Genomic DNA, 17,492 nt, shown 5'->3' with positions numbered 1-17,492 from the left:
TAACTCCCTTTTATGAGGGTTGTTAACTCCATTTTATTTGTTACATATATGTAAGCACATCTTAGATTTTAAATTTTGAAGGTCCTCAAGCAACATTCATGAAATGCTGGTCAACTAATAATCTGCGATTGAGTCAGTAGCTGGGAGATGTGAAAATTACACATACAAAGAGCATACCAAATTTATTACTTAGTTTTAGAAAACCTAGTTTTTTTTAAAGATAACTCATAATTTCACTACTGCATGGAGGTGCAACTTCTATTGCTTTGACTATACTACTAACATTGAGGAAACGTCTTCACCTGCTATGGTAACCCATGGGGCAGAGGATATATAATAGGATCATATCCTAGGAAGACTTTGATTCAGATGCATAATGAGCCAGGTCAGATCCTCTAAGTGGTAAAAGTTGTACTTTTGTACTTTAGGCTGCATTTCAACTTATGCGCCTCATGTTTAAGAATTAATAATAAATCAAAAGCCATAAAGAGACTGAAATTCTCAGTGTGACCTTTGGAGTAAATAGGTGTGAAAGTTGTGTATACATGCTTAGAGCTGGAGTTTGTTCCTGCAGTTTTATTGGTAGCAGAGGAAGAGTAATGAAGTTTTAGACTAATTACATGTTCATGACAGAAAATGTGATGATTATAGTTGTCTAACATTGAGTGCTTTGAGACAAAGCATTACTTGGAGAAACTCAGCATGGCTATGCTACTGAATTTCTGAGGCACTTTGGTTTAAGGTTTGAGGCACTTTGGTTTAAGGTTTCTAGTATAAAAAGGGGATAAGGATTTTTAATTATGAGTTTAACAGATTTTATTTTGGTCATTAATAGAAAATACCATGAGATATAACTATGATTCTTTGTAGGTAGTTGCAGGTTATCCGTCTGCATGTGCTCTGTGACAGATAAAGTTCTCTATTAGCCATATATTTCTCAATTTTGGAAATAATTTTGAGATGCACTATTATCTGAGAAACTAGAAAGCTAATGAACAAACCAGGGTTATGCCCTCCTTGGGCCTGAATGTGGCCTGACTGAGATAATCATATTAGCAGAATAATTTTTGATGCATTCTCTCTTTGCCCTCCAAAACAGTGTATAAGTGAGTAGCTCTTACATGCATGCACCAGCAGCACTTAGGAATCTGATTATCTACATTTTTGTTGTTCTGACTGGTATTGCTTTGGCTGCTGTTAGATGGTAGATTACTTCACTTTTGTAATGTTTGCTTTATCTAACTTTAGATATCTAATACATTTTATTTTTCTCATCTCCTTCCTGCACTGTTCATGTTCTATTTAAGTTGTAAATTTAGTAGTGTGGGGATCACAAGAATGCCTCACTTCCATACCTGAAGTCCCTGTTCATTATAGACATAACTAAATACAAATATTCCATTCTGCCTTTAAGACTACAAGAAATCTGTAATAATAAAGCCATTTTTTCTGCTGCATCGTAGAAACAGATGTGTTTTCTCCACCTAGAATAAAAAGCCAAAGCTATTTATGTTCTTTCAAGTATGCTGTACACATTGAGCAGTACTTGACCTTCGCTTTGCTGCCTTCTTAGACTCCCGTGCACTTGCAATAGACTCAAGTCTTTAAAAGTCTTGGTTTAACTCTGAGTTGCTAATATTCAACTTTCATTTAACTCCTGCTTTTTTGAGGGTTATTTTTAAACACAGAATTATTATTAATTTTTTTTGTTTGGCAGAAGTGGAGAGGAGGGGTTTATTATTCAGTACTTTGGTAAAGCGTTTTCTTTTTTTTTTCCCTGTTCTTCAAAGTATGTTCTGAGTCTTCCTGTTTCCCACCTATCCGATGTTTTTCTAGCTGATTTTTTTCAGTTCATGTGTATATACTTTTGTCATTTTTGTATTCATTTTTATTGTAACGTAGAGAGCAATTTGTGCTTGTAAGCCTTTGATGCAGTTCAGAAGAGCCAACTGAAGAGAGAGGCTGAAAATTCGTAGTTACGCAGAGGAATGTATTGCTTGATTACAAAGACTTTAAAATTAGTAATCATCAACAGTAGCGACTGATAGCACTCTGGCGTGGTGTGCTGTGCTCCTGATTCTGAGGTTTAAAAATTACTTCTAGCCAGGAAAAGACAACGGTGCTTGATGATTCTTTTTGAGTGGTTACTGACAAATTTAAATAAACTGATGACTGTTTCTTGTCTTGTTCTTTTTTTTTAAATTGAAAGCCTCATATTTTGAGGTCCGAATATGGAGAGAGAAAAAGCAGCTGAGGCACTAACACATATCTGGTGTATACAAATCTTCTTTGTTACAAGTGTAAATGATCCTTATGGTGTGAGTTGCATTCAGGGTGCTTCCCCGCCTCCATTCCCCTTGCCACCTAATACCCAAGGACACACGGGTGAAGCAAAGCCTTGGATTAGTATCTGGCCTCCGGAAAGCTGCAGCCCTTCCTGATTTTAGCACTCAGGACGTTTGGATGGCCATGTCAGGGAGAGCTTATTCCAGTCTTTGGCGTAAACTGATTAGCTTCATTTTCACTCTCAGAGATGCATTTATTTTTCTTCTCTCCTTTCACAGTGCTCAGAGTAGCACAAATGAAACACGTTGCACTGCTGCCAGCCAGAAGGATGGCTGCTGAGGGATCTGCTGTGTGGTTGTGCTCTGCCTAGAAAAAGGGATATGTGAGCAGCAGCAAACTAGAGTATTCTTGCTGTAAGCGTTAGCAATTACGTAGCTTGTAGAGAAATACCTTTGAGAAATTTGGTCCTATTATTGCTCTGCTGCTGACTCCAATGTGGACATTGTTTATCTGTTGTTGTGTTCACAACTCTGAAATGTTTCCAAACACAGCCACCTTTGGGAGTTTTGAGCTCTATGAAATGGATATCACTGTATAGTGTCTGGATATTAATATTTCTATAGAAGTTTTGAATGGTTTCCAGCAGAAAGATGTAATTAAAATCTAACAAGATCCCAAGGGTGCATTTATGTATTTCAGTATAACTAGTCTGACAGTTTGTTACTGTGAAAGACTGTGTTATGGTGAACTTGCTTGTCATTCCCCACCTCTTCTCTCAGTTTTTGCTCTCTCATTGGCTGTTTCTCCTCTGACAGCACAGAAGCTTGATTTGTTCTGTATAATGGCAGATTTTTTATTTGGTATTTTTGTATGCTTAGTTGGATTAGCATGTTTGCTTGGTTTACTGTGCAGTTGGATCCAAAGGTGACAGAGCTAATCTAAGGGGGAGAGTGGGAGTATGTGAGCAGGACTGAGAGGGAGAAATAAGGAGAGTAAGATCTCCTGTTCGGGTGGCAGCAGATCAGCTCAGCCCTATTCTGTGATTATGTCCTGAGAGATATGTCTCATTTCGTACAGTGGAGTAAGCTTATATATGCTCAGTTTGACACAGTGGTATATTTAATGATGTGCATTCAGAAGATGTATATTATATATTGTATAGAATAGAGAAGGGGTCTTAAACTATATCATAATATTATGGTCCCTTGTTAAATCTTCTAGGCACCCCCTTGAGCATATTCATGTCTTTGTTCTGTACCTTACTTGCTATGGAGGCTGCAACCGTGTGGATTTGTTCTCTAGGTGATACTGGCTAATTGTTCATATAATCACTTGGCAGAGAACCACATAAAAATCTGTTGTGCACCATTTGGTTACATAGGATGCAGCATTTTTCTTAAACCTTGATGTTTCTCTTCTCATTATTTATATAAGAAAAGAAAGAATACTGCACACAAGGAGAGAGTCGGGAAGGATTGTTAAAAACAGTTATGCAGGAATCAGGAGCATCAAGTATGTTGCAAAACCCCTTTCTTGCATGAAACTGTATTTAGATTAACTGAAGCGCTAGCTCCCTCATTTCTTTAACTCAAGGTATTTTAAGAGTACTTTCAGTGGTATTTTTAAAATCCTAGAGTGTGGAAGCTCTCTAGTTAAAATCGTAGAGTGTGAAACCCACTGCCTCTCTCGAAGAGAGAACACCAAGGAGAAGTGAGAACCGAGGTCCACTGGCTCTTCATTTCTTCGTGTTAGGGACAAGATAGCAGAACCCCAGAGATCTTTGTGATCTACTGGGTTTCTTTGGTGTGGATTTGTTCCAAGAGATCTGTGAGGTGAAAAGTGCCACAGTGTGTGAATGTCAGCAACTCATGTTTTGCTTCGTTAGTGTTATAGAATGTTTTATTGTGAAAATTTTTGGACAATACTGAATGGTCAGTAGTGGTTTGCTCATGTTTTAAAGGTATAAGTCGTTGCTGATGTGATCTTTTTCTTTTTAAATGAATTAGCTAAAAACTTACCAGGTATTTTTCTTCAAAAATCCATAACTTTCATCTGCTGCATGTTGCCAAGGGTTGCTTTCAAATCTGAAAGAAAACTACTTAGTTGCAAAAGGAGAAAGGAGTAGGAGATCACTACTAGGGCAGGTGAGGCAGCTTTTGAAAATGCTGTGCATGGCACCTGAAAAATGCTACATAAATCAGCTTTTTGTCATGTTTATCATCATTCCAACATCAGTCAAGGTTAAAGACTGCTTGTATGAGGCACATATATAGAATATGAAAGAAGAGATACTCCTTGCCGTAGGGGGGACATAAGGCAAGGAGGAATCCATAACACATAAAACAACTTGTGTGAGTAGAGCAAGATGTTAGTTCTATAATTTCTTTGTTCCTGCTTTGTGTCAGGAGGGACTAGCTAAGCAAAGCAGGAGGTTGGATCAGTGTTGGGAGCTAACAGCCATGCAGTATAACTTCATGTTCAGAGGGAAATGAATGAGAGCAATATGGTAAGGACTGCTTTTTCTAGCAGTCATAGTGTCCTCTCAAGTGACTTTCGGATTGTATTTTTTCATTCTCACAAAAAACCCCCAACAAACCCCAACCAAAATCAACAACAACAAAAACCCCCAACCAACAAACAAACCCCCCACATCTTCAGAGATGAGAGCTTTTTTATGGTGTTGGAATCTACTACTTCTATTCCAGTTTTGTCCATGTAGCATTTTTGTTTGGTTTTGCTGTACTTCATTCTGGTCAGGTGTCCAAAGTACAGTGTTCTACTGTTAGTTTTTCATTGGTGGGTTTTTTGAACAACTTGAAGCAATTCTTTAGCACTGCCAGAGCTGATTGCTGAGAAATGATTGTACTGAAGGATTGGAATTGCATGCATGGAAGGATAACAAAAGTCAGCTGCCTTCCTAGAAGGTAATTCAGGCAAGACCTACAGTGACTGAACCACCTAAAAGAGACAATCTGCTTTCTCTGATTGCAGCAGCTCACTAGTTACGTGTTGAGAATACAGGATTGTTAAAGATGCTATTGGAGAAGAATGTGCTAATAAAGGGATGCCAGCTACCTTAGTTTTGCAGAGTATGGAAAGACTGTGTTTAATTTACTTTGTAAGGATTCCTGTGAGTTGTATTGAGCCTCTGAGAGGATTGGTATATTACTGTTTCCCTCCCTGTAGTAACGTGGGTTAGTTTGGAATAGCACTATAATAAAAGTTCTTCCTGCCACGTTTACCGTCAGCTTACCAGTCTAATAAAGCCTTAAGCAAACTCACACATAACAAAAAATGACTTCACTTTCTGACAGCTGCAGAATGGCTTGGGAGTGTGCGTATGGAAACTGGAGGTGTTCTCTTACCATAACTAGAGGCTGTGCCTGTAATACCTGTGTGCTAGGTACTTTTTGTGCTTTTAAAGACTAAGGCAGCTTGGATTTTGGTGAAAATCACTTGCATTGAGCTGTAGCCTGAGGAGGAGTCTTGAAACTTGAAGACTAGGAAAGGGGGGGAGGGAGGAGGGAGAAATATTTTCTGAACATTGGAAATGTCTAGAAGGCTACATTTGCTAAATGCTACAATTTATCAGGGTAATGATGATTTCCTGCTTGGAGGTTAGAATGTGATGAAAAATCTATATTATGGTAAGGATTCTAACAAAATCTATTGAGTTGAAAATAATAACACTGATGAAATTGGCAACAAATGCCAGTTTATGCTGATGAGAATCACTATCGTCATAGCTGGACGGCGCATCTCACTGCGTGAAATACTAGAGAAGGGAGGGAAGAAAGAAGTGGAACTTTGGAAAAGTGTTGAGTATTGGTAAAGGTATAGTTCTCTCAGTTCTCCTTTAGAATATTTAAATGCTTCATAGATCATAATACTAGCTGGAGAATGTCCTCTTCCCACTGCTGTCAGACCTGTTCATTTTAGATATAGTGCACCAGATTTTGGACAGCTGTCCTCTTCATGGTCCTCTATAGGGCAGTATTTCTGCCACACACTGATCTCACTTGGTGTGAGATTATAGCTACTCAACTGCATCAGGCATTCTTGGCAGCTCTGTATTCAACAAAACCACCTTTTCAGCTTCACATCTTGTTCTGTCTCCTCCCCATCATACAGTAATCATTTATATGCCAGTATTTGGTGACGAAGTAGGAAGATGACACAGTTTCATTGGGTTTTTTATTGTATCCAGGCAATGACCATTCTTTGCAGTCTGTTCAAAGTTCTGCTTGGGGTCTAGTGCAGTGAGTATGGTGCCGTCCCTGATGGTTTCCCTGGAGAGAATTCCAGTTCAGCACCTTGATATGCATAACGTCATCTCTTACTGTTCGTGATACATTTATAACTCTCAACTCTCCTTTGCCTTGTATGGCATAGGATTGCATGCTCCTTATTGCTTGGATACTGCTTCATATATAGCATGGCATAAAACCCCCCTGGGGCAAAGGCAAGCTTTTCCTTTCCTTAGGTTCAGGAAACTGCTTGTTCACATTGTAACTTTGTAGAAGATTAATAATTAAACTCTGGCTGAATTTAGTTTATGTCCCATTGCTTTGAGAAGGAGGTTAATTTCATGTAAGAATAACATTTTCATAATGTTTTCTGTTATCCTTTTAATTTTGAGACCTAAACTACTCATTATAGTGTGAATTTTGTTACCACCTCTTCCACAAGATCAGCTTGGCCTTTCAGCTAGCCAGACATGTATCTTAGGCTTCCTTTCTAGTTATGAGAATTGGAAATGGCAAGAGAATTGAATTCCTTACCGTAAAGCAAGGTTTTCACAATCACTTCTATTAGCAAATCTGATTTAATTTTTTGTTGTTAGCCTTTTATTAATGGAAGCATAGGTAATGCTGCTTTGTATCTGCCTTAAGAGAGACTAGCAGTGGCTTTGGGAAGAGATTTAGAGGGCTTAGCTATAGTCAATAGATGAGGGAAAATTTGATATGGCATAGACTGGGATAAAAACAGCATTAAGACAGCAGCCAGGCTAGCTGGCTATGAGAGAATGGTATTGGCATTGTTGAGGAGTTGTTTCATCCATTTGCGTTTTCTTCTTTTACTTTAGGATTAAAAGAAAAGAAGAGTAATCTTTATAGACTTTGAAGCTTTTCAATATGTTATGTATATATGTAATCAACACTAGTTTGTGTACCTTGAAAATTTTAGATTGTGTTTAGTCTTAGCAGGATTTTTGTATTATTTTCTTGTGTGTTGTCAGAATAACCACAGCAGGCATATATGAGATCTCTCAAGCAGTAGATGGCTGAGGCACACCTTTGGGTCTGAATATGATGCCAGGTGTCACATTGCTTCTGCTAGATCTCAGACTTCACAAATGTAAAGGGAAAAGACACATTTTACCTGTGTATAAATCTGTCAGTTGTTGGTGAGAGCTTGGGCTGGTGAATTTGGCTTTTGTAGTATTTGAAAGTTTACGGGTAGGCCATTTGAAAATTTTTTTTTTTTTTTTGGATAATTTGGAAATTTCTGCTGACAACACCTAGAAGCTGAGCTTGCAGTTCTAAAAACTCAGACACAGACAAGAAAACCCAGCTCAATCCCCCCACGCACTTGCCTATCCATCCCTGGGTCAGTCTAGTGAAATGAGTTCCAGTGCCTGAGTGAACTGATAGAAGTCTTGGCCAACTGGGCCCACATCTTTAAGAATAGAGATTATTGTGGTATGCCTTATGCTGTTGCCACATTATTTTGTTCTGAGGCAAACAAGTGAGAGTAATTGCTCTTTAAATCATTGCCTATATTAACCTCATTATAAATGTTCCCTTTGTAGCAATTACTATTGCAGAAGCAGTTTGCGTTGGGTGAGCAAATGGTGGCCATGCTGTATTTAGGCAACCATCCAGCAGAAAATTATACTTGGGGTCTGTAAATATAGCACAGGAGCGCAAAAAAGCCAAGGTATTACAGAATTGATGACATTTAAAAGCTTAAAAAACCCAAAACTTTCTTGATGACTTGTGAAGAGGGAAAAATTCTTAGCATTTGCTCTTGTTCTGGTCACTGAAAGAAGTACTGTTGGGGATGTGAAGAAACTGCTTGTGAAGGAACTAGCTAGTGATGACAGGTTAGTAGAAGATACTTTCTTTATACAGTATTTCCAACCTTCCATGACCAAGGACTGTTTTGTGAGTTACAGAATCGTAGAATCATAGAATGGTTTGGGCTGGAAGAGACCTTAAAGATCATTTAGTTCCAACCCCCTGCCATGGGCAGGGACACCTTCCACTAGACCAGGCTGCTCAAAGCCCCATCCAGCCTGGCCTTGAACACTGCCAGGGGATGGGGCAGCCACAGAGTAGGGATCCATGATGGGCAGATTTCCGCTGGACCCACAACTGGCTAAAATGGTTATTGTAAGTTGTGACTACAGCTATTCTGATGAGGTCCTATCTGTTACTGCCATGTTGTCAGGTAGTACCAGGGAAAGAAATACTAAACAAAATGCAGATTTTCAGTTTGGGAAAAATTTGAATTTTCCACATCAAAACCATAAACAATATACATATATTTATAGTAAAATTAGAATTGTTTTTTGGGTTTTATTGTTGTTTTTTTTTTTAAATAAGCATTTGCTGGGCTTTCTGTTACTTTTTAGCTGTACTGATAATCTGTTGATAATGTATTGTAGGTTTGATTTAGACATGTATGAGGGATTGGTAATTAGTGGTATGTTTATGTAAAAATAACTAGCGACTGATGGGAGTACTGTGAACTTTATATGTAATCATCTGGGTTTGCCTTTTTACAACCAGATTTTCCTCTGGTAGTTCATAAACTGAAATAAACTTTCAGTTAAGCGTATATCAAAGCTGCTGTTCTGTTGAAGTTTCTCTGGAGTCTGCACACAAAGCAAAAAACCCAGTTTGACTGGTACATTTGTTTAACCCGCAGATGGGTGGCAGAAAAAAATAGTGACATGCAACATTAAGAGACGTACATGAAGTAAAATACGCATATTATGGGAAGTGTCTCAATTGTTCAAAAATTTGATAAGCTGTAGTGTTACGAACATTAGAATACTTTCTTTATTGCAGAATTAATTCATTCCTGCCTTTCCTCTGCCACAGGAACTCATTATACAATGACAAATGGAGGAAATATCAACAGTTCAACACATTTACTGGATCTGCTGGATGAACCAATTCCTGGAGTAGGAACATACGATGACTTCCATACCATTGACTGGGTTCGAGAGAAGTGCAAAGACAGGGAAAGGCATAGACGGGTACTTCAGATAAATAACAATTCTTAGAAAATGTTTTTTGTTGGATGTTGGAATTCAGGTCTGATCCTGTAACACATACCAATATTTACATACTGTAAATTTGCAAGTATTTACATTAGGTAGAACTACTTCAGTGCTATTAAAAAAGCACCCTTTCATTTATACCTGCAGTTCTGCAACGGTATTACAACTTGGAAAGGAAGTGGTAATTCATTAAAGTGGGAAGAGCTCCCCCCCACCCAGATGACATTTTTACATTACTGCCCTTTTTGCATGCTAGTATAGTTAAGGCTATTTTCCAGTGTAGATATATTTGTAATAGTACAACAGTGCTTATGGTGATACTTGTACAGAAAAGTGAGCACTGACGTGTGCTGCTTTTATAGTGATGCAAGTGTATCTGTGCTAATGCAATGTAGTGTGGTGGTGGTTTGGATTATGGAAAGTGAAAATTCTCATACCTAAAACACATCCGTGTACATACGCTTAACAAAAAAGTAGTCTCAGTATGTATGGTAAATGTCCTTTGCACTCTCCCATCACAGAACTTGTTTTTCTTCTCTAATGATTTTTTTCAGAGTTCAGACCATTCATCTTTATCAGTGCACTCTGCAATGAGTTCTTTCATGAAATGGACTCAAGGTTTTTTAGTCAGTAACATGCTTGATACTGTCTCATTCATGTAATAGATTTATTTAATAGCATTTTAAGAGGAAATATACTATTTAGAGCCTTACTGCCAAACTTTCGGGATACTTACCTTAATTAACCTTAAAACCAGAACAGATTTGGAGATGTGATTTCTCCTAAAATATTTTTAACTTATCAAAGTGAATAATTAAAAGTGAATTGTGTGTAGAGGGGTAGAGGAGAGGTTTCTTCATGTACAACACTGCAGCATTATTCTGCTTTCTTTGGAAACACCATTTTTAACTTTGTGGAAGCAAATGTAGAATGTATATGCTGATTTACTTTGACATGGTTTAAAAAAATTAATCCTACACTAGTTTAAAAACCAAAACATTCACAATTGCACTTTCTAGAGTCTTTTTAAGGAAAAGAGATCCTTGGACATTGGATCTGAGAACATATAGCTTGCCTGAATGCTTTTAATGAAAACTAAGAAGGTGTTTTCCCTGTAATGCTTCATTTCATCATTTGATGTCAAAGCAGTAATTAACACAGTGCCATCTTTACACTGCAGGTGTGTAGGTCAGAGTCCAGTGGATATGTCATTGGATAGCATGCTGAGCCTGGCCAAATCCTGGCAAGGGAGATAACACCTGGAAACAGCTTATCTAGGGTGAAGTCTCACAGCTTTTAGGCAGTTTAATGTCTGAGACCAAAGAAGTCAGACAAGACAATTCACAGTTCACAGCCACAGGACTACTGTGAAATCTATAAATATGCCCTGAATGATAGGAGACTCTCTGGCCATGTATGTAATCAAAGATATAGAAAGAAGAAGGAAGGAATACTAGTTCATGGTGTTTCTGAAAGACATGCTACCGCAGAAACAACTGCTTTATTAAAAAAAAAAAAAGTTTGAGAATCTCACAAGCTTAGAGGAAACTATAAAATAGATTTATTTGCTTTAGGGGTTTCTAGATTTCCTTGTCTACTACTGCACTCTCTTGGTTGGGTTTTTCTTTTTTCTCCCTGTTTGTTGCATATACTGTCTCCCCCCTTTTACAGTATAAAAAAGTCATAAGAATAGGATCCAATTACCTCATGAAGATTTAAATATAAACAAGTTATGCACAAATTTCAGCTACGCGCATAAAGGAAATCAGGCTAAAATAAAAATTAGCATTTTTTTCAGTACAGTAACTTTAGATGTCATTAGTAATAGTTGTCTAGAAGTATTACAGTGTAGTTGTCCAGTTTTTGAGTTTGGTTTTATGTGATTTTTAGTCAAAGATAAAGATGTTCATATTTGAAATAGAAGCTTAGGAATTTGAATTGTATGGAGTAGCTTATTAGCACTACACTGACTGTTTCTCTGAGGTACAGCAAAAAGTAATTTTAAGTTTTAGAAGATAAATAATTTTTCAATTTAGATGTTTTAGATATGTATCGTATAAAGTTATTTATTTACCCTAATAATTTTCTGGGTTTTAGTTTTTAAAATGAAGAACATTTACTTTGCTCTGTCAGTTGTTTGGTGTCTGAGCAACCAAGCTGTAAAACACTACATACAATGAGAATGCATGTAGTTTACTGCAGCTTGCATCATACAGTTTGTATGTCATACTTACTTTTTTACTCCTATTCATATTACAGAAACATATAAAAATACATGATGATTTCTCTTTGCAGATTAACAGCAAGAAGAAAGAATCAGCATGGGAGATGACAAAAAGTTTGTACGATGCATGGTCAGGATGGCTGGTAGTCACACTAACTGGTTTGGCATCAGGTAAATTAAAAATCAGAGGGTTTCTTTCTTACATTTGTCAGCAAGTATAGTTACTGTGTTTTTCATTTTTGTGTTACCCCCCAACCCGGATGAGAGCTGGTTCAGACTACTACCATAATTCCATGTGAGGAGGGAAAGGTTGATTTACAGGCTTTGGTGTTTTGAGGGGGGGGGTTTACTAATCAAAAGGAAAACAAAATCCATGCTGAATTTAGGGAGAGTTTCTCAGAGTTACTGCCCTTTTACCTACTTAACTGTCAAAGTTCTTTCATCCTGTGATTGAGATCGGTGTTTTAACATAGTTAAATTGTGCTATTTTCCTGTAGGATTTCTTTTGAAACTGTATTAATTGATTGTTCTAGATCTTCTTCAGCTATGAATTATTTTTTTTTTTGGGAGGGGTGATGTGTATTTTGTTTTGGTTTGGTTTCCCCTAGCAGATTACTCCCTGGATTAGTTGCAGAGTATGGCCATGCTGTTAAGAAGGCATGGTAACTGTATAATTACTACTTAGATATATGCATAATCACTTTCACAAATCACATATAAACTAATATATATGCAAAGTTTTAGCATGTTTATATACCTCTGAATGTTCAAACTGGGAGTGTGTAATTACTGGAAATTGCTTATGATAATTTGGGTGGGAATGTGCTGTGTTGTATTTCCACCCCCCAAGCTGCTATGTGTATTAAAAGTGCTTTACTGTGTTTCTGAGCAACAAAGAGAGCAAATTCCGAACATTTCTAGGTTTTTCAGTTTCTTGCTTTCTGTTGAATGTGTTTAGTGAATCTGAAATGGTACAACCTTGATTTCAGACATGGGGAGATCTTATGTTTATGTAATTTTAAATAATTCGGGTGAAATTTTGTCCTGCTGAAATACTGCTTTTGACTCTTGACTTTGGTTGGCCCAGGATCTCAAGCTCTGAGGGTCTGTCAAGATTAGTAAATATGAATTAGTAAATCAGAGGTAATTCTCTACTACCAGTCTACTACACAAGTAAATTGAGGCTGTCTCTATACAGCTATTTCTGGTAGTGATTAATACCTTTAAAAATAGTCAGTTATAACTATTTAACAGTTGTACATGATCACAAAAATATTTACTTTAGAAGCAGTTTTTCAGTATACTGCTACCTATTCTTTGAGGACTCTTCAGCAAGTTTTCTGCATGTACAATACAAAATCACTCTTAAGCTTTGAGTTTGGGAGCTGCTTAGTATTTATACTGTTTGTTACCTGCAGTAGGAATTAATTAAAAAGAATGGTCTTAAGGTTAGGGCACTAAACATGGATTTGGGTTGTACTGCCTGCTCCATTTTTCTGCTCCCCATGTTACAGAATTAAGTAATTTTTTACGTGGATCACATGAATGTCATCAGGGTTCATTTTGGTGGTTTATGTTGTTCTAAAACTATTGTTGGGTTAAGGTAAGAATTATTTTCTCCACATGCTGTTCTGTACAAAACATAGCACAGCTCATGAGTTCTCTGAAGCATGGCAAGCTGGTTTTGTCAGGAAGTCTATTGTGTTTTTCACCACAAAAATGTGTCAGTCCTCTTGATTCTTAACTCCTTAGTTTCAGTGGACTGTTGGAAAACTGTGACATAGGAAGAATCAAAGAAAAAACATAAGATGCATTTGACTTGGGAAACACACGAGGTATATAGATTCTTCAGCAAATCCTAATCTTACCAGATTGCAAATATTCCTGGAAATCAGTAATATTTAAATGTCTACTTGTTTAGGTTTTCTGTAACTTAAATTTACATCGGTTAATACCAGCACATTTCTTCATTTTGGCTGCGTGTGTTATTCCTGCTTACCAGAATATTAATACAAAACTGCTTCTCTGACAGGGGCATTGGCAGGATTAATTGACATTGCTGCTGACTGGATGACTGACTTAAAGGAAGGCATTTGCCTTAGTGCTTTGTGGTTTAACCACGAACAGTGTTGTTGGGGTTCCAATGAGACCACATTTGAAGAGAGAGATAAATGTCCACAATGGAAAACGTGGGCAGAACTAATAATTGGGCAAGCAGAAGTAAGTATATACCCATTCTTTGATGGTCTTGCTCAACAGTTTGGCTCAACATGGGAAGAGAATAATGGTCTTAAGCTTATGGTACTGAACAGATTTTGGTTGTACTGTCTGCTCCATTTTTTACCATTTGAATCGATAAATAGGTTATAGTGTAATAAATATGCATTCCATGCACTGCAAGGGGGCTTGGAGTGTTGCAGGTATAAGGAAGTTATGAGAGTATAGAACTGTTAACACAAAAATTTCTATTCCTGATCATAGCTATACATAAAAAAAAAAAAAAAAATAAATTTGTGGAGTTCTCCGATAATTAAGAATAGATTAGTTTTATGTTTTACCACACATGTTTTAAAATAAAGAATATTTACTCAGTGTTCAGTAGATTTTAGCAGCTAATAGCTATAAATAAAACCCCAACTGTGCTGTTTATTTTTGTGTTTAAGATGAAGTGTTAGAACACTTTCTATCTTGTATAACCCAGTCTTTCCTGATGTGTGTCATGACTTTAAGCTTTTCAAACAAAACTCTCTCTTGGCTTGGTAATAGTTACTGTCCCTCAAAATGCGTGCATAAGTGTACGTGCAGCAAGGGTACTTTAAGTAGTGATTCTGCTCAAATTTATATTCTGATTTTTTGTTTCTGTTTTTAGGGTCCAGGTTCATACATCATGAACTACATTATGTACATTTTCTGGGCTTTGAGCTTTGCTTTCTTAGCAGTTTCTCTGGTGAAGGTATTTGCTCCCTATGCCTGTGGCTCAGGGATACCTGAGGTGAGGTCTAATACATACATTATAGATGTTTCATATTGATGTGAAAATTCCTTCTGTCTTACAGGGTTGGGGGAAGGCAAGAGGGAATGCCCTGTGACTTCGATGAAATACATTAATACAAGTATTCAAATTGAAATAATCTAATTGTGCTAATTGTTCCTGAGAAAAATACCCCAAATTTCAGTCTCCTGAGTTTGTAGATTTTGCTTCTTGCTTCTGGGTGGACTACTTTTTAAGGAAGCATTTAACTTAAGAAAGTGTACTTCCGAAGAATGATTTCCAAACCCCCCCCATGATCCCCACCCTCCCTACAGTGATAAGAGAGTAGTGGTTCATTCACAGAATATGGTTCCTTTGATACAGCAGTTGATCTTTTGTTGCACTGGCTTTAATCGCCTTAACTCCAAATCACACCATCAGTCACAGGGAAATGTGTAATATCCTCTCTGTTTTTACAATTGCTGTCTGCTACTATACACAGAATGGGAGGGAAAAACCCAAAGTCAAAGTCTGATCAGTCTCTAGTTACTCTGTAAATACTTCTTTATGTGTGTGTATTGTAGAAGTTGAAGGACAAGTCCTGCCTCTGAATAAGCCAGGAATAGTTCTGTGTCATTATTCCAGAAGAGATTTCATCCTAAATTGGTTTCCAAATTTAGCTAACCTCTGCTTTTAGTCACTGCTGCCCAGTGTTTTGTGTACGTTGTATTTATAGACATGTTGTCCTTTCCTATGATAACTATATTGTTTCCTGTATCTGGGCATATATTCCAGGATAATAATATGACAGTGTTAGGCAAAGTAATACCTTAGGCAAGTGGCACATTTTTTCTGTTTGAAAAAGCCTGATCTTTTCCATCCTTATGTCAAGGAATCTACTGGTAAATTTTTATGTAGAGGTGGTAAAACATAAGGAGAAAACAAAGAGGGGTAAAATGGGTGCAAATGTGATATTCCTACAATAGATGATCTTGAGTGTAGTTTTTGCGGGTTTATTTTTCCTTCGGGAGTTTTCTGACTTTCACTTAATTTATACCATAAAGCAATGAATGCAGTCTTAGAAGGTAGTGCTGAGTAATTTTCTGCTAAATGTAATTGATAATGATGTTTTATGTTATTGTCCAGTGTTTTAGAGTAAGTTGCAAATGGAAAGCCTCTGGCAACCAAATGGCTCAGTGTAGCAATCTGAATGATACATATTTTAAACTGTGATAAAGGTAGCCATTTGAAAAGGCTATTTTTGAATGTATGAAGCTAACATGATTAATTATTTTCTGAAGAAAGCAGAATGCAATAACAGATGGCATTTTTTATTTCTTCCAGATAAAAACTATTTTGAGTGGCTTCATCATCAGAGGTTACTTGGGGAAGTGGACTTTGATGATAAAAACAATTACTTTAGTCTTGGCTGTTGCATCAGGTTTGAGTTTAGGAAAAGAGGGTCCCTTGGTACATGTTGCCTGCTGCTGTGGGAATATTTTTTCCTACCTCTTTCCAAAGTACAGCACAAATGAAGCTAAAAAAAGAGAGGTAAGTTCTTGTAAAAGCATTTCTATAATGTATTGAATATCCATGTATTTACACCGGTTTGTTTAAAGGACAATATTTTTTCTATGAGACGATATTTGGGCTTAGTTCTTTATTGTATTATCCCTAGCATTCTCCAAGGCAAATTGTTTCCATGTCAGAGTAAGTAAGTTAGCGTTTCTTCCACCTCAGCGACCACTTGACTTCATTTAAATTCTTTCTGTTCTTGGTTCTATGTTTTGGTAATTGATGACTGTCTTCAGTTGTGAGGACATCAGATGACTTTTGAACCTGTGAATAAAGTATTACTAGAAAAGGGTTGTTGACAGCAGTTGTTGTTGTTGTTAGTGAGAGTCTCATGGGTTAGCCTTGGTCCCCACGAAGCTGGTCTCTCACCTCTCCTCCTCAGCAAGACAGCAGGAGAAACTAAGATGAAAACTTCCTGGGTCAGTGTAAGGACACAGAGATCACTCACCAATTACCATCACAAGCAAATTAGACTAGACTTGAGGAAGATAAGTTTTATTGCCAATTAATAACAGACTAGGATGGTGAGAAATAAAAACAAAACCACCTTGCCCCCAGTCTCCCTTCTTGCCAGCCAGAGGTAGCCCCACTCCATTCAATGCTTTGAGCCATTCAGCCAGTTGTCCAGAAGGATGCTGTGAGGGACAGTATCAAAAGCCTTACTAAAATAAAAAACCCCTACATCCACTAGGTGGGTGGATCCTTATAGAAGGATAGTGCATTAGTTAAACAGGACATTTTTGTGAACCCATGTTGGTTGTGCCTGAGGATTGCATCATTCTTTAGATGCCTTTCAATAGCACCCAGTGTAATCTCCATAATTTTCCCAGGAACCGAGGTTAGGCTAACAGGTCTGTAGTTCCCTGGATCTTCCCTCAACACCCTTCTTGGAATAACACTGGCTTACTTCCAGTGAGCAGGGGGCCTGCCCAGACTCCCTACACCTGTGGGAGATGATTGGGAGGGGTCTTGCCATAACATCCGCTAGCTCCTTTAGCGCTTGGGAGGAATCCCATCAGGCCCCATAGATTTGTGAACATTCAACTGATACTGCTGGTCCCTTACAATTTCAGTATCCACAAATGGAAAGTTGCTGTTCCCACACTTGTGGTTCTCCAACTCAGGGGACTGGGCAGTCCAAGGTC

At 37.6% G+C, this 17,492-nt stretch overlaps 1 protein-coding gene across 7 annotated transcripts in view; it reads left to right on the top strand.

Annotated features, from left to right (window-relative positions):
- CLCN3 (chloride voltage-gated channel 3) overlaps window positions 1-17,492 on the top strand; it is a 63,942-nt gene that overhangs the window by 31,733 nt on the left and 14,717 nt on the right. For all 7 annotated transcript variants that reach the window (XM_030493301.1, XM_030493297.1, XM_030493302.1 and 4 more), the window contains 5 exons: window positions 9,396-9,553; window positions 11,873-11,972; window positions 13,834-14,021; window positions 14,671-14,793; window positions 16,117-16,323. In XM_030493301.1, coding sequence (XP_030349161.1) covers window positions 9,396-9,553; window positions 11,873-11,972; window positions 13,834-14,021; window positions 14,671-14,793; window positions 16,117-16,323 — 776 coding nt within the window. The remainder of the gene's footprint in view (window positions 1-9,395; window positions 9,554-11,872; window positions 11,973-13,833; window positions 14,022-14,670; window positions 14,794-16,116; window positions 16,324-17,492) is intronic.

Source organism: Strigops habroptila, chromosome 7 (genome assembly GCF_004027225.2).
Source record: "Strigops habroptila isolate Jane chromosome 7, bStrHab1.2.pri, whole genome shotgun sequence".
Lineage (NCBI taxonomy): Eukaryota > Metazoa > Chordata > Aves > Psittaciformes > Psittacidae > Strigops > Strigops habroptila.
The sequence above is the reverse complement of the archived record's forward strand: the minus strand, read 5'-3'. Positions and strand labels throughout refer to the sequence as shown.